Source organism: Chelonia mydas, chromosome 7, assembly GCF_015237465.2.
Source record: "Chelonia mydas isolate rCheMyd1 chromosome 7, rCheMyd1.pri.v2, whole genome shotgun sequence".
In the NCBI taxonomy this organism is placed as follows: domain Eukaryota; kingdom Metazoa; phylum Chordata; order Testudines; family Cheloniidae; genus Chelonia; species Chelonia mydas.
Genome location: NC_057853.1, coordinates 110,304,892 through 110,328,317, shown reverse-complemented (window position 1 = coordinate 110,328,317; position 23,426 = coordinate 110,304,892). Strand labels below are relative to the sequence as shown.

At 42.0% G+C, this 23,426-nt stretch overlaps 1 protein-coding gene across 5 annotated transcripts in view; it reads left to right on the top strand.

The window, feature by feature from the left end:
* Positions 1–23,426, top strand: part of ATRNL1 (attractin like 1) — a 1,012,424-nt gene that overhangs the window by 339,180 nt on the left and 649,818 nt on the right. For 4 of the 5 annotated variants that reach the window (XM_037904761.2, XM_043551194.1, XM_043551197.1 and 1 more), the window contains exon 20: positions 1,512–1,649. In XM_037904761.2, the coding sequence (XP_037760689.1) occupies positions 1,512–1,649 (138 nt within the window). Of the gene's footprint in view, positions 1–1,511; positions 1,650–13,188; positions 13,959–23,426 lie in introns of those variants that run through there. The other variant, XM_043551198.1, reaches the window with a different exon arrangement.

Here is a 23,426-nt window from a genome sequence, read left to right as displayed (position 1 = left end):
GTCATAACCACTTTTTTATAAGTTTTCCTAAGAAAAGGGAGGTTAGAGATTGGATGGTAGTTTGCAAGCTTGTTGGTGTCTAATGGTTTCTTAAGAACGCACTTGGGGGGTCAAATGTTAATGATTTTGGTCATTGGTGCATTCAGTGGTTCTCATTTTCACCAGGCATGATGAACAGGGGTTGGAGTCACTTAAAGTGGTCCTGATGTATCTTAGAGCTTTCAGTGCCCCAGCTTCAATGACATGGCCAAATCCTTTCAAGGAAACTAGGATGGCCCTGGACTTGTTTTTAAAATTTGTCCTTTTCCCCCTGTAGCAACCTGTATTCAGCTGTTCGTTTGTTGATTGTTTTTTTCCCCAACACACTAGTCCAAGAGCTCTTCACAATGGATGGTACTGGTGTCTGGGATTTAGTTAAATCTTGGTTAATCAACTGATTAGCGATATTGAAGTCTTCATGAGCGACTGGTAGAATTTATGGCAGAGGAGAAGGAAGCTTTTTTGAACTATGAATGAGGTCTGGATTCAGTCAGTGTCAGTGAGACAAAAGACTGTCCCTCAAGCCCTCAAGTCACTATTGTGATTGCTGCTTGAATACTGTGTCAGTTCTGGTGTCTCTAATTCAAGAAGAATGTTGAAAAATTTGAGACTGTTCAGAGAAGAGCTGTGAGAATGATTGAAGGATCAGAAAACCTGCCATATAGTGATAAATTGAAGGAGGTGAATTTGTTTAGCTTGTCAAAGAGAAGGTTAAGGCCTGATTTGATTATAGTCTAAGTATAAATTACTTGTATAAATGGAAACAAGGTGTAAATTTTTATCACTGAGGGTAGTTAAACATTGGAACAGTTACCAAGGGTTGTGGCCAATTCTCCATCAGTGACCATTTTAAAATCAAGATTGGACATTTTGTAAAATATATGCTCGAGGAATTATTTTGGGGAAATTCTATAACCTGTTTTATACAGGAGGTCAGACTAGATGGTTAATTGCTAGACATTGGTGCCTTATGGCCTTGGAATCTATATATTTAACATTTTCTGAATTTTTGTCACAATACTGTTTTAAATTGGTTTTGTGTTAATTTATCTTAATAAAGGGGTTCTCAAACTTCATTGCACTGTGACCCCCTTCTAACAACAAAAATTACTACACGACCCCAGGAGGGGGGACTGAAGCCTGAGCCCAAGGTCTTCAGCCCCAGGCAGTGGGCTGGGGCTTGGGCTTAAGCATGGCCCTAGGCTTTGGCTTCAGTCCTGGCCCCAGAAAGTCTAAGCCAGCCACAGCGACCCCATTAAAATGGGGTTGCAACCCACTTTGGGGTCCCAACAACCACTATCTTAATATATATCCTAGTCAACAATTAACATTAAAATATTCAGAACTGCAATCTTCTGCATTTTTTGTAGTTTGAACTTTGTTTTCATTTTTTTCTCTTAATTATTTGTACTCACAATAATTTTGTTCTCAGAAGCAAATTAGGTAATGGCTTTTTCTATGTTGTATTCCAGCTTGCCAGTGTAATGGGCACAGCACCTGCATCAGTGGCAATATTTGTGACCAGTGTAAAAACCTAACTACAGGAAAACAGTGTGAAACATGCATGCCAGGATACTACGGGGATCCAACAAATGGAGGCCAATGTACAGGTAAGTATCCTACCAGAATCAAAAGACACCTTCAGCGTTATGAAAGTATCAATGACTAAAATATTGATATAGTATTATAGATGTGCTGGACAGCTAACATTGTGATTCAAAGTCCAGATTTTGCTTTCTCGGAGAATCTTCACATTAAAAACGTTGTGTAACAGTTGTGATTTTATATATAAACACAAAGAGTAAGATTGTGGTTTTAATACACAGCTTTTATTGGACAGGGGAGAAGAGCTATGCACTGGTAGCAATACCTAAAAGTATTGTGCTTGAGAATGGTAATATGCCTTTGGGCGATGTGAGACGGTGTAACCATCCCTGGCTTTTCAGGGATTCTGCTGCCATTGTCATGCAGGACTCTTGCTGTCCTTATGTTCCTTGGGTGCAATAACCAGAATACTTCTAGGTACCTACAGAGAGCTACAGCAGGGAGCTTGAGAGGTGCTCTCCTCCTTTGCTTCTGCACTTGTACAGGGCTAGGTATAGTCTAACTCCGATCATTTTCTTTTTACTCAAAAAAGGTTTTGTGTATTTGAAAGATATTTATCATATAAGATGTTCATTCTAATGAATAAAACAAATAGGTGTTACTTTTATAAAGGCAAGATTTTCTCTGAAAAGTAACTGTGTAAAATGGCAACTGCTTACTCAACAGATCTGCCCCCTGTTTGTGTTCTGTGATAAAGTCAGACTAGACAGCTACCAGGGTGTGGTGGATGGCAGATATATCAGCCCTAGAATGGTAAAGGCTCTTTCTTCTTTCAGTGATTGCACATATGCATTCCACTCTAGGTGTGTGTGTGCCCCTAGCACAGTCATTTCTACCCTTCCATTGACCTGGGCACAGGAGTACCATCGAATGCATAGCTAGGAGGTCACTGGTGACCTATGCTGGTCCAGTGTCTCTTTTGGAACCCGTGGTTCTCCTCTCTTTCCCCCCCGCCCCCCTTCCCACCCCAGTTTCCAGGGCTTATTCCAGGCCATCTTATTTGGTGGCCTCTGAAAGAAGAGTAGCATTGTCCCATCAAGCCTGGTACCGAACTGCAAGAGCCGGCTCAATGGGATCCTGCTGAGGCAGAAAGAAGCTCTTCCTTCTACAGCTGGTGCTGGCCTCCTCCTCAGATGAGGCAGTCTCTGAAAAGTGCAGGTTGCCTCCCCTGGATGACTATAAGGCTCACCAAGAATGGTTGAAGAGGGTGGCCTTAAATCTGGGCATATAGGTGGAGTCGTAGTGAAAGAATCCTCCCACATTTTAGCCACTGCAGACCCTTCAAAAGTAGCCCTGCCTCTCAATGAGGCCATTATGGACCCTGTTAAGATCCTTGTGGCAGACCCCCCCCCATCTCTTCCCCCCCCCCCCACGTCAAAAAGGACAGAACAAAAATACTTTGTTCCTGCCCAGGGTGTTACTGTTCACCCATTTCCTATACCCCCTCCCAGGGTCCCTGGTGGTATTTGTTGCCAATGAGAGAGAAAGGCAGGATCATCAGGCTGCAAGCCCAAAATCAAGACTCAAAGAAATTAGACTTGTTTGAGAGGAAAATTTATTTTACCGGGGTGTTACAACTCAGAATTATAAACCAGTACTCTCTGCTTGGCAGATATGATTTTAACATGTGGGACTCCATGCAGAACTTCAAGGACTTGCTCCAACAAGAGGCTAGGCAAGTGTCCTCCTCACTGGTGGATGAGGGAAAAATCAGTGGCGATGCCTCATTACAAGCTGCTTTGGATGCGGCTGACTCGATAGCCAGGTCCACGGCTTCAGCAGTGGCCATGCATAGGAGTTCATGGCTACTGTCCTCGGGACTCCTGCAGGAGGTCCAGTAAACCCTTCAGGACCTAATTTTCAAAGGAGCTTCGCTCTTTTCGGAAAAGACTGATGCATGGGTTAAAAAACTTCAGAGTGACCCTTATGTCCCTTGCATTGTACACACCAGCTCCTTCAAGGAAGCATTACAAGCCTCAGCAGCCCATCTGGTACTCTGTTCTGGCTGCCTGTCAGGATCCGCAGGGAAAGAGAAGCAGGGGTTTTAGGTATAGGCAACCACCCATTTCTACCTCAAAGTCAATACCTGCCCCCAGATATCCAGGGGGTTCTAAGCAGGTGTTTTGATGGGACACTCGAGGATGCTGTACCAGTTCCCATGATGCCAGACCCTGTTTCTTCTTTATTTGCAAACCACTTTTCACACTTCCTCAATGCATGGTCCAGTATTACCACAGATGGTTGGGTGTGGAGTACCATGGAAGTGGGATACATCCTTCAGTTTATTTCTCCTTCCCACCCTCCCTCACTATCCCTCTTCAGGGACCACTATCATGAAGAACTTCTGGGCCAGGAGGGAGGTTCAATCTCTTCTTTGCATGGGAGTGATGGAACAGGTCCTCAAAATTTAAGAGGGAAGGAGTTCTATTCCCATTATTTCTTAATCCCAAAAGACAAGATGTCTCAGAGTGATTTTAGAGGTTTGTGTCAGCTCAATAACTATCTCAAGAAAATAAATTTCTTCATGGTCACACTGGCATCCATTATCCCCTCCCTGGATCCCGGGTATTGGTATGCTACCCGTGATTTAAGAGACTCCTATTTTCATATATAAATATACCAAGGACACAAGATTCCTCAGATTTGTAGTGAACCACTCACAGTACCAATTCATGGTCCTCCCATTTGGCCTGTCTGTAGCTCTGCGAGTGTTCACAAAATGTATGGCAGTAGTGGCAGCTTTTCTGAGGAGATATGGGGTGCAGGTCTACTATTATCAGACAACTGGCTCGTCAAGGGACGGTCCAGGGATCAGGTAGTGTCCAATGTTTGACTCATCCAGTCAAATTCAAGGCCTTAGGCCTTCTGATAAATGCAGAAAAGTTTACCCTTGGTCTGGTTCAGAGTATAGAGTTCATTGGAGTGGTGTTCGACTCTACTCAGGCCAGGGTCTCCCAGAGTCACCACCTCCCAGTGACATTGCCAATCAATCAGATCCCTGATAACACACCTCCAAGGTCATCCAGTCACACCAGCCCAAAATTGTATGAGGCTTTTAGATCACATGGCCTTGTGCATGTACATGGTACAACACACAAGGCTGCACCTCAGACCCCTCCAGACGTGGCTGGCCTCAGTGTACTCTCCAGACTGCCACCATGTGGAGACTGTACTCATGGTACCTCCACAGGTTCTTATCTCCCTCTATTGATAGTTGGATCCACTCAATTTGTGCTGGCATTCCCTTTATATGCCCTCAACTGTTAATGACCCTGGTCTCAGAAGCGTCAGCACTAGGGTGGGGAGCTCACCTGTGGCCCCTTCAGAACTCAGGGCCTTTGGTCTCTGGCAGAACTTTCACTCCACAGCAACATCAGGGAACTCAGAGCTGTTCACCTGGCCTGTGAGGCCGCCTTGCCCCAGATTACGAGCAGAAACTTGTTTGTTCTCATGGACAACACTTCAGTGATGTTTTATGTCAACAGGCAAGGAGGAGCTTGCTCTTTCCTTTGTCAAGAGGCAGCGCAGCTGTGGGAGTTTTGCTAGCCCACTCAGTCAACCTCGAGGCCTCTTACCTTTTGGGAACGCAAAATGAGCTGGCAGATCACCTCAGTTGGTCTTTCTCTATTCACCACGAATGGTCCCTTCACCCGGATATGGCAAGAGACATTTTCCAGCAGTAGGGGTGAGGGAACTCCCCGAATAGATCTATTTGCAAACAGGTATGACAGAAAGCGTCACTAATTCTGCTCTCTTTGAGGCCACAATCCGTGTTCTGTCATGGACACCTTTCTCCTACCTTGGATGAGACATCTTTACTGTGCTTTTCCCCCCTTCCCACTCGTGCACAGAGATCTGCTAAATATCAAGCAGGACTAGGATTGGGTTATTCTTATAGCCCCAGCATGGGCCCTCCAACATTGGTTCTCCACCCTAGTAGAGCTCTCTGTGGCGACTCCAATCCTGCTTCCATTGCACCCAAACCTGATTTTCCCAGGAACATTATCGGCTGCCTCACCCAAACCTGAGCTCCCTTCATCTAACGGCCTGGAAGCTTCATGGTTAAATCCTATAGAGTAGGCTTACTCAGACCAAGTTAGTCAGGTTCTACTAGATAGTAGAAAGCCCTCCATTAGGGCTACTTATCTCTCGAAGTTAAAGCAGTTCTCTGTTTGGGCATCCCAATACAGAGTCTTGCCCACGCATTCACCAATACAAGACAGATCTGAATATCTGTTGCACCTGAAACAACAAGGCTTAGCAATCTCTTCTGTCAATGTGCAGCAATATCAGCTTTGCACCATCAGGTGCATAACCAGTCCGTTTTTTCAAATGACATGTCTGTCCGATTCCCCAAAAGCCTAGAATGGTTATACCCTCAAGTAAGAGAGCCGTTTCCCCCTGGAGCCTAAACCTAGTCTTATCGAAGCTTATGGGACCACTGTTTGAGCCTTTGGCAACTTGCTCCTTATTATGCCTCTCCTGGAAAGTGGTTTTCTTAGGGGCCATTGCTTTGTCCAGAGGGGTCACGAAACTCCATGCCCCTTACATAAGAGCGTCCTTACACAGTCTTCTTTAAAGATAAGGTGTATGTATGCCCTCATCCCAGTTTCCTCCCGAAAGTGGTTTTGCAGTTTCACAGCAATCAGGCAATCTATCTACCAGTATTTTACCTGAAGCTGCATGCAAATAGGAATGAACAATGTCTTCACTGATTGGATGTTAGATGAGCCCTAGCTTTCCACATAGAAAGAACTAAACCATTCCATAGGTCCACCCAACTGTTCGTAGCTGTAGCTGACATGATGAAGGGTCTCCCAATCTCTTCACAGACAGTTTTGTCTTGGATTATTTCATGTGTTTGCACTTGTTATGATCAGGCAGGTATTTCACCCCCAGCTTACCTGACTGCTCATTCCACAAGATCGCAAACATCCTCAGCAGCATTCCTAGCACAAATCCCTGTTCAGGACATTTGTAAAGCAGCGACCTGGTCATCGGTGCACACGTTCTTGTCCCATTATGCCATCACTCATCATTCCAGAGATTATGCCAAATTTGGTTCAGCTGTTCTGCAGTCCATGTGTCCATGAACTCTGATTTCTCCACCTATTCAACTGCTTAGGAGTCTCGTAGGGTGAAATGCACATGTGGAATCACTCAAAGAAGAAAAAATGGTTACTAACCTTCTGTAACTGTTTTTCTTCAAGACGTGTTGCACATACCCATTGTATGACCTGTCCCTCTACATGGGAGTTTTCCAGAAAGAAGGAACTGATGGGTCACGGGGTCGGCTGGGTGGTTTATACCGGCACTAATGGTGCATTGCAGCAGAAGGCACTCGAGCTCGTCAAGGGACGGTCCAGGGATCAGGTAGTGTCCAATGTTTGACTCATCCAGTCAAATTCAAGGCCTTAGGCCTTCTGATAAATGCAGAAAAGTTTACCCTTGGTCTGGTTCAGAGTATAGAGTTCATTGGAGTGGTGTTCGACTCTACTCAGGCCAGGGCCTCCCAGAGTCACCACCTCCCAGTGACATTGCCAATCAATCAGCAAAAAATTTCCAATGATTGTGCTCAGGGCACGTACACATTTAGAGTGGAATGAATATGTGTAACACATCTCAAAGAACAACAGTTACGGAAGCTAAGTAACCATTTTTTCCCTGTAAGCTGAAAAGAGGTTATCTCAAGTCATCTAGAGACATCTGAGTCCAATTAAGGGCTGTCTGTGACCTTTTAAAAAACTCTCTTCTGGTTAGAGAAAAGGAAGAGAGTTGAGAGACCAGCTGCAGCAGGGCTAGTAGCAGCACAGAGAAAAGGCTTCTCTTGGGTGAAAGGTTGTTGTCCTCCCTAAAGGGGAAACAACTTAACTAAAGGACTGATTGAGGGATGACTGGTACCCAGAGACTAGTGTAACAAAGCAACAACACAGAGACGGGGCAGGGAGAGGTGTTCCCTTTTGGTGTTATGAACTTTTCTTTTTGTTTGGCTGAAGAGTACTCTTTTGGGCCACCTTGTAACGCCTTGAAAACTCTCTGGAGTGGGACTACTTTACTCCAGGCCTCCACCACCAGAGGGGGAAATCCTGAGCTCTGCGAGCAGAAGGAGGTGCCTTTCCACAGTTCATAGTCATATTTACTGACTTTAGTGCTTTCTACTCTTGTTGCCACTCAGAAATCAGCACAGTTAAGAGGGATAGGGGGCTATCTTCTATTTCTTCCAGTGCATTAGCAACATCTATGTTCCCATCAGTTATATCTCTGCAATCCTATTGAAAGTAATTGAGCTACAGAGGTTCAATGAGATCATAATTTGAAGACAATGGCAGTGGCACAGAAGTCACAAAGGACTTTACTGCAAAACCTTTAATATCCGTGATGATCCACAAGAATGAAAGAATCTAATTTGTTTTTCAAAGGTTCATTTGTAGGCCTTTCAGCCAGGGGAAATAAATTAATGTGTGAACTGAGCACATTTGACATAAGCATATGTAAAGGGGGTTACATATGCTGTTTTAAAATCAGTGTTTTTAAAAATAGAGCTGCATTTCCAGGCAGAGGGAAACTGATCCTTATGCCATTATCTAACATAATCTAAACCTGCTATCAAGATTATAAACTCCTTGGGGCAGGGGCTATATCCTCTTGTGTCTTGTACAGTGCCAAGACTATTGTTGGCATGTTGTCATGTAACTTTATTATCTCAAAAAAAAAAAAGAAAAGAAAAGGAGTACTTGTGGCACCTTAGAGACTAACAAATTTATCTGAGCATAAACTTTTGTGAGCTAAAGCTCACTTCATCGGATGCATTCAGTGGAAATCCACTTTTTCTTTTTGCGGATACAGACTAACACGGTTGCTACTCTGAAACCTTTTATTATCTCAGTGTCTATTCTCAGTGAATAAAGGTTGGTAAAAGTAGCTGCACAAGCCCTCCTTCCCCTATCCAAGGACTATGTGATTTGATCTTGGCCTGCATAATGTTGTGGTGTAAAGATGGTGTTATCACTTGTTTGGTGTGACCCACGTAACTTATATGTAGCTTCCACACACGTAAGTAATGCAAATGTCCCATGATTTTGTTTTCAGATTTTAGATGTAATATATACCATAAGTAGCAAGCTGGTTTTATAACAACCAGATTGAAAGTATTCAGTCGTGGAAAAAATACCAATTAAAATCCAGCAACAAGCTCCTATTGTTTTATTCATGCTTGGTTTGATCAAAAGAGCCTAGTTTGCTAAAGGTTACAAGTCATCCTATTTTACTGAGTCTGTTCAGTTCTGTAATTGCTGCACTGGAGGATTCCCACTGGAGTGAAAAAAAGAGATCTTTTATTCCAGATGGTATTTGTATATTGCCTCTGGGTTGTTTTCTCCCTTGCACTAGTGATTTTAAAGCCTATAATAGCTCCTCCCCTATATCTGAACTAAGAGGATATTTTTAACTTCAGCAGTCTTTGTGGTAGTGGAAGGAGGATCAGGTTGGCAGCTGCAAAATGTATAGAAAAGTGCAGATGACATTTTTTTCTCCTGTAGCATTGATGATTCTTTTAGTGGATCCTTACCCCTCAAGGGATGTTAGTTCTCTAAAGCTCTCACCTCTACCTCAGCAATTTAACATGCAGTTCCAGTTACATGAAACTGCACATCTGGTAAGCCGAAGCACAATACAGTGAAAATGTGTTCAAGGGAATGGAAAGATTAATGTCTTCCCTTATTGACAGTTGCACATTTTCGTGGTGCTTTATGAAGCTTTAAATAATTCTTAATAGTTCTCTTATTTCCTGAAGTTGACAAAATGTTCTTTGGCTGTATATAGCACCTTCATGGCAAAGTGATGTATTAAAGTAGCTTTTATTCTTCAGGGATACATTAGCTATCCAACCAAATAAGCATTCCGTCACCTTCAGTGAATTATGTGTAATGTAATAATGGCTAAAATCAATTTATAAGGCCTGTAAAATGATAAATTTTACCACTTCTTTCTTCAGTCCTAGTTACATATTACTGTTAGTCCTTTTTTTTTTTTTTACTGTAGACATGATTTTAAAAGGGTTATTTAGGCTCAGAATGCTTTAAAAATTAAGATGATTGTTATTGAGAGACTTTATGTATGTTTTAGGGTTAGATATTATGTTATTGATGATTCTATCCATTGATGTATTTTTAGGTTTCCTTCAATATTTTGAGAGGTTTGCCTTTTACCCTTACTAGAGTGGCTCCCAAACTTTCTAGTGGTGTTCAGCAGAGCACTTACTGATGATCACAGAAAGCTGTTGCATTACTTCTTATTATTATTTACTGTTTTTTGTATCTTGGTTTATGTACAACTCACCATTGGCTCTCACCACACCCTTCTGTATAACAATATCCATCCTGCCCGTCTTCCCCCCACTGCTCTATTTCCACATCCTTTTTACCATTCGCCCCTACAGTTCCCATAAGCTCTCCCTACTTCTCTTCCCGTCTCCCTCCCTATCTTCCCCCCTCCTTCCACCAGCACAAATCCAGATTCCACATCCACACCCTCCTTTGCTTCTTCATCACCTCTGGTGACATTTGCTTCAACCCTCACCTGCCCTTCCACCTATCTGTCTCCGCTGCACCTCCCTCTCCAGTCCCCACCACCACCACTACTATCCCTCTTTTGCCACCATTCCTAACTTCACATCCACCCCCTCCTTCCCTCCTCCCTTCTCTCGCTGTGTCAGGAATGCTTACTCCATCTCTGAAAATATCTGTCATCCATGACCTCTTCATATCTCAAACCCTCCGTCTCTCAACTGGCACAGAGATCTGGATTGCTTAGCCTGACACGCTGCAGCTGCCTTCTCTTTCAGATGTATCTGCTTCTCACTCTCCCTGTCCTGGATCAGATTATGGTGTGGTATTGGGCTTCTCCTCTCCTATTTCTGCTGCTTCCAACTTCTCCCTCCTCCCACTCTTTCTCCTCTTTTGAAAATCTGTGCCTTTGACTCTTTTCTCCCCTTCCCTGTCATTGTAATCTATCATCCATCCAACTCCTTACCACCAGCCTTCCTCTCTGATCCTCTTGGATCTCTCTCTCTCTCATAATCTCCTACACTCATCCTCGGGGACTTCAGCTTCCATATTAATGACCCATCCCGCCCCTAAGCTAAATATCTCCCCATTCCTTGACTCTTTTGCCCTTCTCTTCCATCACAAAATCTGCCCTGACTTACACTTAGCATGCACTTTCTATGCTCCTGTTCTTGTACTGCAGCTTGTCTCTGGCTGAAATCCCATGACCACTACCAATTCATTCTCTCCTCTTGCAGTTCCTAGCAAAAAACCCTCTACTTCTCCAGCGTTATTGAATCCCACACCCACGATCCCAGACTCCTTTTTCCCAACTTTTGACCCACTCCTCAAACCCTCCCTTCCTCCTGTCTCTTTCTCTGCACAGCATCTTGCCAATTTCTTCCCAGAGAAAACTGACAAAACACTACCTTTGTCCTGATCTCTGGCTCGGGCTCCTAGGCAGTCCAGTAATTCAATTAACAAAAATACTAATAATATTTATGGTGTGATAGTGCCGAGGATGAGACTGTAAAACCATTGTGCTTGCACCATACAAACATAGAATAAGAGACGACCTTTGCCCCAGAGAGCTGGCAATCTAAATAGACAAAGTGAAAAAAGGGCAAAAAGATGAACAATGTGGTGGTTCGCAAATGTCATGATTGAAATATGATTTTTTGTGGTGATTTTTTTTTGTGATGAAATATGATTTTTTGGCTCTTTTTATTTTAATGTCTGGTTTTATTGGGAGGCAGTTAACTGAAAAGAGAGGCAAGGGCCGTAGTGAGGACATTAAAATGAGGGGTTATGGAAAATGAGGAAGTGCGTGTTTTGTGAGGAGGTGGGGAAGGGAGCATGGAAGGCAGGTGGAGTGAGACTGAAGTAAAGAGACTGAGAGAGGGAGTGGGATTAAACAGCCAATCATCAGAGAGGAAAGAAAGTCCATAGCAGAAACAGTAAAAACCGGTGGGAGGTGGCTGACATCATCACAGGCTGCAGATCCATGCTTTAGATGCTTTTCTTTACTGCTGTCAGCTGCAATTCTGGCTGGCTGCTCCCAGCAGTTTTTTGTCCCTGGGCCCTCCTGGCTGGATTGAGGTGTAGGGATCCTTAGGCAGATGGTACAGTTTCTTCAAGCTGTTTTTTTGGGCATCCAGACTCTCCTTCTAAGAAGGGACAAAACACTTACCTAACTACTTGCTGTAATCTCCACATGGATGTGGGAAATTGTGAATGCGAGAAGAGGTTGTGCTGGGTGATCACAAATGGGTGGGTGGGAGTGTGGTCTACTCTGGAAAAATTTTGAGAGCCTGTCTCCTAATAATGTAATCTAGACCATATTTCCCTAATTTGCTTATGGGAATGTCACATGGAACTGTGTCAAAAGCCTTACTAAAGTCAAGATAGATTACATCTATTTCGTCCTCCCTATCCCTATCCTGTCAAAGAGAGAAGATTCATAGGAGAATCATGCATGCATCATTTTTAAGTAGCTGGAGCAGCCCCTGTACCTCCTTACATCCATCACAGGCTTAAAAGGAAGAAGATATATGTAACATAACAAATCCCTCAGTCCCTCCCCCACCTTTTTCCCAAGGTGGTTGATCCCTGCCTGAACCAATCCTGTATATACATCTGTGCAAGTATCCCACAAGGCTCCTTACTAGGAAGGAAAGTGGCTTCACGCCCTTGTGTGGCACCCCCAGAATATATCCCAAAGTTTGCACAATGGAAATATACTAGTTCTACTGCAAGGAGACTCTGCAAGTATGGGGCATTGAACAGCATTTGCCTGTGCCTATCCAGTGACATTGATGGTATTACAAATAGTTTCAAATTACTGATATATTAATAGTAGCAATATATTATTGAAAAACTTTGTATTTTATTATCAGATTTTAATTTACCGTGGGCTGAATAAATTGTTATGAAAAAATATTTTATTTAAATTACGTTTCTGAAGGTTTTCTGGAAATATATTTAAAGGGGTTGACTTTTATTCAAGAATACAATGTGCTGAAAACAAATAAATTCTGCAGTCTTGCTAGTCATCTTAAAAGATTCCTTGGGATCTGACATCTAGATTGCAGAGGGGGAATTTTGGGCAAGAATAATATGTTCCTAAATCTCTCAAACAAATTATGTGTTTACAAGAAAAAACGCTACCGATATTTGCCCATACTTTGAGCACTTATTATAGGTGCTATTTGATTTTACAAATTACATATTTTGGAATCTGTAGCAGTTTTGTTTGTATCATTGAAAAGATTTCCTTTTTGATGCACACTTAATGATTGGCATCCACTCTAACTTGTTGTCGTGTCAGGAACTTAGCATGTCATTTGTTGGGAATTGATGTGTAGTAGTCTGACATTGATCATAATTTTTTCTAATTAATTGTCATCCAAAATGTTTGCTTGGAAAGAAATTATGCCCGATGTCAATCATTTGCTTTAATCATCTCTCTCTCTCTCTCTCTCTGTGCCTCTCTTCTATTTAGTCCATGAATACTCAACAAAGTTGTTGCTTCAGTGCACCTCATGCATAAGACTGCATATTGTTTTCTTGGGATTTATGTGTTGTTCACTTGTATTCCTACATGCCTAATATATGATTCTTGTATAGATGTGTGTATTTCCTCAATTCCTGATTACATTCCATTGTGGAGATGCATAGCTTGGCTGTTTTGGTTATTGATTTAAGTATTTACAGCTTGACTTCTGTATAAAAGTTCAGGAATAAATGACCGAAGGCATTTAATCAAGTTTTAAATGAACATAAGACCTTGGATTCTTATTGATTACAGATATCAGGCCTTGTATTAGTTGAAAACTTTAATGTGTATTTCTTTAAAAATTGCATTGATAATTTAAATCTTCTTGTGATGTCCATGATACTAACCAGATATCAGGCCTTGTATTAGTTGAAAACTTTAATGTGTATTTCTTTAAAAATTGCATTGATAATTTAAATCTTCTTGTGATGTCCATGATACTAACCAGTAACCAAAATGTGAAATTATTATTACATATATTTCAAGACAACATACAGTTTCACTCTCTTGCCAAGAGTGGTTTGCAATATTTCTGTGAAATAAACAGTACATGATGAACAAACTAGTAAATCCAGCCCTTACTCATGTGATTAAGAGCTGTAGGATCAGGCTCATTCATTGCACAAGCAGTTATAAATTGTGCGATGACTGTCCCAGAATGTCATGTTTATGTAAATCTGGAGCCTAGCAGTCTAATAAAGCATTTACATATTTGTCAAACTGACTGTATGGATATTGTTATTTCAGACAGAGCTTTCTTGCAGACCGCCCCAAGAGAGGAATGAATTGCCATAGTAACTATCGACTATCACAAATCTCATCACCTTCCGTTTTAAGTTCAAGATGCATTTCTTTGACCTTGCATTTTTTAACATATACATAACATTTTTAACATATAATTTTTTGTGTGTGTAAATCTAAACCAGAGCATTCCATTATACACACTTTTCCTGCTGGGGAGAGGATGAAAGAAAAAACGTGACCCATTAGTCACATGGCTTAATGTAGTATGAGAAGGTGTTCAGATACTGTGGTGATGAGCGTGGGGTAAAGAATCTGTATAGAGTAGAATATGAACAAATACATGATCTTTGTATTGTTTATATATCAGTGGCTTTTGAGAGCCTTAGTTATTAGGACTCTTGATGTTTAAAATTACATATTTGGTAATTAAAATAAGTGGCAGTTAAAGGACACAGGAAATTCCTAATTAAACAGTAATCTCTAAATAAGGAATAGCTGGAAATGAAAGATTCTGGAACTCTTAGTGCAGAGAGATGGTAACTGATGTTGGCTTGCTCTGCTGGTGCTCTCTACTACATTTTCTTCTGGGTTTTTTTCTGCCATATGTTGTATAAGAGGAGGGGAGAAAGAAACAGTTTAATATGAAATTTAGAACAAATAGAGTGAGAAGAGTTCTGCAAAATGTAACGGTAATGGGAGAAATCTCTTTTGGAAAATAAAGCGGAAGACTGCTGAGAACAATGTTGTGTCATCTTGGCAAAATTTGTTAGGATTATTTTCAAATTAATCATCTACTTAGTTGTCAGTGTTAAAGAATTTTTCTCTAGCTGCTTATCTTGTAATTTTTTTTAGGCAAGGTGTTTTTTTAAAATAATTTTAAAAATTCATTTGAGATGCTATAGTGGCTGTCTGATATAGTGGAGGCCTATATATACCTCCACTATATTGCTTCAGACAGCCACTATATCAGATGTACATCCAGGTTTTATATATATCTGGAGGTAGTTCAAGAGAAATCACCCAAGCTGCTAGACATTTTGCAGCCTTTCAGCCCAGTAGGCATGATATGCCTATTAATGAAGGATTGTTAAAATCTGCAAAGGAATTGTGACAGACTCCAGTATCAATACTGACTACATTCAAAATAGTAGATCGATGTACCAAGTCCATCCCAAGGATTGTGAGTACTTTTATTTTTATCCTGTGACAGGGTCTCTTATCAGGTATGAGGGGTAGCGGATTGCCTCAACTTTTACATTGTTACATTGGAGGTATCTGCCAGTGCTGCATGCAGCATGGCCGCATCCTGTTGGCTCCAGTCATTGAGGATACACAAAGAGTTTCGAACACTTATATGGAATATTTTCTTTGAGGCCTGTGACCTCTTCAATTTCCTGTCTGAAGAGGCCCTTCATTTGTTAAGATTCTAGGATTGTCATGCACTCTCTGGGCTTTGTATACCCATCCTCAAAGAGAAACCTCAAAGCTCCTTCAGACAGTGTTCCTCTGCCCCTGAGTGAGAAACAGATTCCAATGAAGGCAACCCTCTGCCACTTCCTCAACTGTGGTGCTGCTTCTTCCCAGCAGGTTTGACACCATAGTTAAGAGCCTGGCTGAAATTATGGAGGATCTATACCTCGTCTCCCTTTTTGGTAATTGAGTTCTGGGAAGCTCAAGGTTGGCGTCACTGAGGACCAGTGTCTTACAGTTTTTCAACAAAGGGTATTGCATACAGTTCCAGACTCTTCCCACCCCTCACCCTCTTTCCCTGTCCCTTTGTAATCTGCACAATTTTCGGGCTCCAACCACCTTCCCAGAGCCCAATGGCCCTCTACGGGTTAACGGGACCTTGTCCCAGTAAAGGAGCCTTTATCACACAGTAAGTATTCTTAAACATGCACATGTATTTAATAGCAATTATCAGTGAATCAACAGAATACACATGCCAAGCATCTAATGCTCACCACTCCCAATAAAGCAGACGGATGCCTCCCAGTGTCCAGTCAGGATCCAATCTTGTCCAGGGCTTTGGCTTCCACACAGACTAGTTAAAAATCTGAGCAGCTTTGGTCTTGACCTGTATCCTGGAGTTAAGTTCCAATGAGCTTATTTCCTGACCCCCATTATATAGTTAAAATGAGGATTCTTCTTATCAATACCCTAACCAATTATTTTACTCAAAGCATGTCTGTGCAAAAATCACTAACCAATCACTAACTAATCACTAATCATTTTCACTATACAGGGGTTCACATGCTTAAGACTGCCTATTCATTAGCTTTTGTGTGTTTCAAACTTAGTAAAAACTTCTCAAGGTCTACTTATCTTTATCCTTTGTTAGTGGAATACATTTGCAACAGCAAAGCCTTATACTTTTTATCAACAGGAAGAAGCTGCAGAAACTCAAGACTAGCTTGTCCATTCTTCCCCATTCTCATGAGTTTATGAATATATCAATCTGTCCCTGTTAGTAATGCTGCAGCTGATACTTTTCTGTCTGTTGGCCTACATCAAGGCTGATTTCTCCTTACGCTCTAGTTTTGTTTCCAACTTATGGTGGCTGAGCATATAAGATGGCTGCAGTTATGCTAAATCTATATACAAGATGGCTGTGAGTCATGTCAAGTCCAAGCCTTTCATTACATGTCCTTATGGACCCTTCTCTTGATACACTGTTAATACAAGAGAGAGGCTCCCTCTGCAACTCAGAACAGTGGAGGAGATGCCGTTAGAGTTCAGGGGCAATAAGGGTTTACTTTCATTACTTTGTGAACACCAAGAAGAAGGGGGTTTGGTGCCTGATGCTGGACCTACAATGTGGCAATGACTGTGTCCATTTTCAACTTCAGAATAATGATTCTGACCTCTATAATCTCCTCAAGATGGGTTTGTGGCTCTCAGCCTTCACGATGCCTACTTCGACCTGTTCATACATCTGGCATACAAGAAATGCCTCATATACACTAACATTATTGGGTCCTGCCTTTCGGTCTTTCCATAGTGCTGAGGGTTTTCACCTAATGCCTGTCGACTATGGCAGCTTAGAGATAGCAAAGTATCCAGGTCTACCTGTATCTCAATTATTGGCTCATCTGAGGGAAATCACCCCATCAGATAACCAGTTCAGCCCATGTAATCCCAGGGCTTTTTGCTACTCTGGGCCTAAAATAAATAGAAAAAAATCCACTTTTGTTCCAACTCAAAGCATAGAATTCATGAGAGCATATTAGATATGAGATTAGCAAAGGCTTATTTCCCACAAGAAAGATTGCGAATTATAATGGACCTTGTCAACCACCTACTTTTGCATATGGCTTCCTGTACCCATGTGGTGCAGTTTGCCAGATTTCACCTACTCTCCAAGCAAGGATGGTTGAAATCAGTTTATCTGCAAAGTAAGCATAACATGGGTGTGCAGGTGAGTGACCTGCAGGAAATCCTCTGCTAAGCTAGTGGAGAGACCATGTAAGCAAGTTCCCCCTTCCCACCCTGGAAATCCAGGCTGGTAAGCCCTCCTAGTGGTGAAAAGGCGCACACACTCCAACAGGGGTGTCTCCAATTCCCTAAGTATCTTTATTATTATTTCTTGCCTTGTGCTCCATGTACAATTCAATGTAGTAGATAGAAGGGGCCTCCCTACTTGTTCACTGGCATAGCCTTTTAAGCTGCTTGCTTTCTTCTCCGAGCGATCCAACTGGTGAGCTAATTATCTCAGTAGCTTCAAAGACTCCCTACAAGTGCAAGTGATCACCACTAACCTTTCAAACCCAGTCAGACTACCTGACTCCCTCCTCCTGTAACTACCCAGTACCTTGTGTTTTGTAAGTGACCAGGGTGCTGGCTCCCAAAAGGAGCTCTATTTCTAGCTGCTAGTAGCATAAGAACAGCCATACTGGGTCAGACCAAAGGTCCATATAGCCCAGTATCCTGTTTCCGACAATGGCCAATGCCAGGTGCCCCAGAAGGAATGAACAGAAGTGGTAATTATCAAGTGATCTATCCCCCGTTTTCCATTCCCAGCTTCTGTCACAGACCCATGTCAGGTTTGCAAGGGACCTCTCTTCTCCTCACCTCTGCGAACCAAAACTCTTATGATATATGCTTCCACTCTAGAATGTGGAGCTCATTTAGAGCACTTACAAACTCAGAGCGTGTGGTATCTGCAAGAAGCTTGTCTGTGCATAAATGTTCTGGAAGACAGCCATCCACCTGGCATGCTAAATGTTCCTTTTTTCACTTCAGGGGTCTACATCCAAGTGTTGACAGCCAACACAAGATGCATTATCTCAACCGATGAGGGAGAAAAGGTCATTCCCATTCTCTCAGGAAGCCATTTGTCTTGGACAGGGTGTATTTGTCATCAGATTATGCTAGTGGCTTTGGACCAGCCAGACATTCAGAAGTCTGTAGCAGATCCAGACCTATTCCTCTTCTTTTGGATGCTGGGATTGATGTACACCTTCTGGCTGTTCCCATTGGTACCAAGAATCCTGAGAAAACTGAGGTAGATGAGAGGCTCAGTGATCTCAAAAGTCTTAACATGGGCCAGAGAATTCTTGAACTTGTATCTGATCCATCTGTCAGTGCAGCCCCCAGTCACATTACCTGCTCAGTCCAACACAATCTCACAGAACCATGACTGGATCCTGCATCTGACAGCCTGAATGCTGCCTGGTTAAATGCCACTGAAAATTCAGCTCTAGTTTGGGACATTCTGGTCCATAGTTTTTGTTTGTTTTGTGTTATACTATCACAAAAAAGCCTCAACTAGACAGTGTGACTGACAAAGCAGAATGGAAGAGGTTCTCTATTTGGGCACCCATGAAAATCCTATTTCTGCTGTTTTGGTCTGTTGGCTACCTGTAAAATTATCAGGCTTTCCTGTCAGCTCCATAAGGATACATTTAACAGGAATTCTTGCACATCCTCCTATTTAGGGACATATACCATATGTTCTCACCCTACAGTTTCAAGTTCTCAGTAGTCTCAGACACATTTCCTTCAACTCAGGAGCCTCCACCTCCCTCAATATAGTGTTACCAGGCTTAATGGGTCCCCTCTGTGGGCCACTAACAGCCTGTTCTTATGTCATTTGTTCATGAATACTGCCTCCCTAGCAATATGACTACATATCTGTCCCGTGTTTGTTCTCTCATTCTCTCCCTGGGGGAGAAGCATGTGCTGTGTAGTGCCTTGTTTTGGTAGATTTTTTTATTTGTTTTGTATGAATATACTTGTTGCTATGTGTGTGTTAGAGAAGGCAAGGTCAAAGAAATGTGCCTTGCACTTGCAGCAGAAAGTGGTGAGGTTGGTGATGGTCCTCAGTTTCCGGGGCAGTTTTGATTCAGAGATTCCAAGGCCAGAAGGGACCCTTGACATCATCTATTCCGACCTGTATAACAGAGCCAATAGAACTTCCCCAAAATCATTTCTGGAGCATGCTTTTAGAAATACATCAAGTTTTGATTTAAAAATTGTTGGTGATGAGAATCTACCACAACCCTTGGGTAAATTATTCCAGTGATTAAATTACTGTCACTATTAAAATTTACACCTTATTTCCAGTCTGAATTTGTGTAGCTTCAACTTCCAGCCAGTGGATCACATTACACATTTTCTGCTAGACTGAAGAAACCATTATTAAATATTTGTTCCCCATGTAGATACTTACAGACTCTGATGAAATCACCCCTTAACGTTCTCTTTGGTAAGCTTAATAGATTGAGCCTATTGCTATAAGGTATATTTTCTATTCCTTTAATCATTCTTGTGGCTCTTCTCTGAACCCTCTTCAATTTGTGAACATCTTCCTTGAATTGTGAGCAGCAGAACTGGGCACGGTATTCTAGCAGTGGTAGTATTCATGCAACAAACTTGGACCGCTCTCGGAGAAAGTTCTTTCTCTCACACAGTTAAGCTTTACTCTTATTGTTGAGAGTTCCATTGTGCCAGAGTATCGTACTTCTCAACCATGGTCTTTGTTCCAGAGTTTGGCTGACTTTTAGATATCCTGGGCCCAGGCCATGGAGTGCTTTGAAGATACCTTGAATTTGATTCAAAGCTCTATGGGAAGCTATTGTAGAGAGCAGAGCACAGATGTGATGTGCTCACAGTAGCCTGTGTTGCTGAGATGTGCTGCAATGTACTGTACTAGTTGGAGTTTCCTAAATGCTGACAGTTTCATGCGAGTCAATCTATTCACCTCCCAGTTTTCTTTCTCAAACCCCACTCAAGGGGAAGCTGAGGTACACACCTTTGATGTGATGAGGTCACTATCATATAATTTTGATAGGACAAGGCCTTTCAAGAACTCAGTGAGATTGTTTGTGACCTTTGCAGACAGGGTTAAGGGTCAGGCCATATCTTCTAAATGATTATCTAACTGTACAAAATCCTGCTATGAATTAGCCAGGTTAGATTCCCCTGTGCACATTACAGCCCACTCCCCCTGTGCTCAGACAGCCACTATTGCTTCCCTAAGAAGAATCCCTATTGAGATATTTGCAGAGTGGCTACATGATGATCAGGCCACAAGTTCTCCCAGGATTATTCCTTAGTTAAGGCTTCCAAGTCAGATTGCCTCTTCAGTGGAACTGTCCTGCAATACTTGTTGAAATAGGACTCCTAACTCTCCTTTCAAAATCAGGAGGTAACTGCTTGCTAGCCATAAGAAGTGGGATTCATGCAGGCAATTACTCGAAGAACGATTATTTACCTTACAGTAACTGTGGTTGTTTAAGATGTATTGTCCACATGGATCCTACAACCCAATCTCCTTCCCCACTTCTGTGGAATCCTACAACTCTGGGGTTAAGTATTAGCAAAGGAACTAAGGGTCAGTTGGGCCTGCTGTGCCCTTTATGCCTTTGGTTGGAGGAGGAGTGCAAAGGCCAAGTTCCTTATTCATAGGCTTATGCTACCAAGATGGCCCAGTGCTTTGATGAGATCAGCTCATGATCAAAGAACAGCAGGCTGAACCCAAGCAACACATAGGTGATGCTGGTGGGCAGAGGAAAGTGTTTTGAAGAGTTTGCAGTCATAGTGCCATCTCCTTCTGTTGAAGATACACACCCATAATTGATCAATTCAGTCTCTAGTCTGGAGTACTCTTGCAAAGGAGTGCAGGTGAGGCCCCAATGGATACTCCAAAATAATTCAATTTCACATCCACAAGCATAAGAGCATTAAAAGTGGGATCCATGTGAACAATACATCTTGAAGAAGCATGGTTACTATATGGTAAGTAACCATTCTTTCTTTAGAAAATAAATTCCATACAGGAAAATATAGTTCATCTGGAATTGACAAATAATTTTTCTGTTCCTTTTTTGGCTAAAGTATACCTTTGTCAAGGAAGTTGGAAGGGAGCTTTAGTTTGACCATTCGGGGGGGGAGGGGGCGAGTTGGGGTTCCCTGAAGCTCCCTGACCGCTATACAAGTTGTCTGTAATATCCTCCCTCTTTGTTATACACGAGGGGTTCTCCAAACAAAAGAAAGGTCCTTTTCTTTGTCTTTCCCTTGCAAGAGAGGGGAATCTGAGTTTAAAAAGAAATAAAGGCAAAGGTGGCCTGTCTTTTAGGCAGTCTTTCTGCAGTCAGCTCTTTGGAGCTTGTCTTATCAGCTGGACTGCTGTTTTTGATTAGGGTCTACCACTAGCACCTCCTCTTGGAGCACTGAAGGACATAAATCCACACCATGTAGAGGTCAAGCATAGGAGTTTATTACGTACAGCACTGACAGAGTGTCACCTCGCTTATTAGGCTCAGAGACACTGTCAATCAATTGATTACAATGGAATATATGGATTTTCCATGGGCAGGGAAAGTGACGCGGTAGGCAGCCCCACACCGCCGGATAGGTTTAGCTGCAAGACAGGATAGCACAGTAGCCAATGGTCAAAAGGTTACATAATGTCTCCGCCCATGGTCTCAATGTTAACAAATTAACATTTAGCATTTAATTAGTACTTTAATAAATGTATTAATATAGAATATATGTTGGATTCAATTTGGGGTCCATAGGAATGAAGTAGCTCCTTTGATTGTCCAAAAGATACATATCTAGGGGAAAAAACAAAGAAACAGTGAAAGTATATGGCAATAAAGATTGTCTTTCAAGTTGTTCATTTCTGTTTTAAGGCAGGCATTGGTCCCTGGGAAAGGGAGGTGGGAGGAGGCCATATCTTAGACTGACATGTTCCAACCTTTTCATAAACTCAAGGTTGGATGTGTGGGAAGAACATCTCCCTGCAGAAGAAACTAACACAACAGAAACCGGGCTTCTTTGTTCTATTTGCAACTTTGAATAAGACACAATTATTGCCCCCAACATCTGGCATTTTGCTGACCAGGCATATCTTAACAAAAGCAAGGTATATCTTTGGTTATTCTGCTTTCTCTTAGCTAATCGCTATTTGCTAGGCCTCTGACCTCTTGACCAAATTCTGGACTTTGGGCCTGTACACAAATCCATATACCAGGTTATTACATCAGCAGTGGATTTCAACCCTTCAAGCACTCTGCTTGACAGTTGGTCTATCCAGTTGCAGGGGTGGTGAGGCCTGCACTGTCTCCCCCTGGGCTGATCTATCTCTGTGGTCAGTAGTCTTTGAGATGTTCTTCCTGTTCACCTCCCCTACCTGTGGCAGGTTTTCCCTTTTTAAGCTCCCCCTCCAGTCAAAGCAAGCCTTACAGGAGTTCCTCGTTAGGGCTGAATGAACCCAGAAGAGTTCGTAACTCTCCTCACCACCAGAGTGAGGGTGTGTCCCTTCATACTTTTGTAGATTTCAAGAAATACGCAAGCTATTGGCAAACTGAAGGCAATTTTCTAAAATTTTTCAAATAGCACACAAAAACTAATTAGTGATGGTGCTGAAGTTAATTGTGTATTAGGGATGCTTAGAGCAGGTGTAGAGAAGCATCTGCCCAAGTACTCTGAATATAAATATTTTATAACCATATTATAAACAAACATATTATGCAATTTAAGAATGGAAACACTATTCTTTCCAAGAATCACTTCATTTAGGTAGTATTACAGCATAATGGCAGTAATATCTTTTCTTTCTCGTCTCAAAACAACTAGAGTTTGCATTATTTTCTTATAGGAGTTGTATGATATTTCAAATAAGTGAAGCTGGAAAAGCAATGTTATAGACAGTTGGCCTGAAGAATTAGCTCTGTGAGGAGAAAAAAAAATCAGTATATATTTTTTAAGAATTGTCAAGCAACTTCTTTCACATTCTTTGTGAAATAAAATCTATTATTTTGTTTTTTAATGATGCAGATTTTTAAGTCCTGACTCACTGCAACATGTTGAATGATGTTGAGTGGCCTCAACTCCTGTTACCCGAAATAGGAATTGAAGGTACTAAACACAGCTCTGGAAAAGCCCAGCACATTAAGATACTTTCTATAAAAGGGAGATTCATTGCCTTTCAA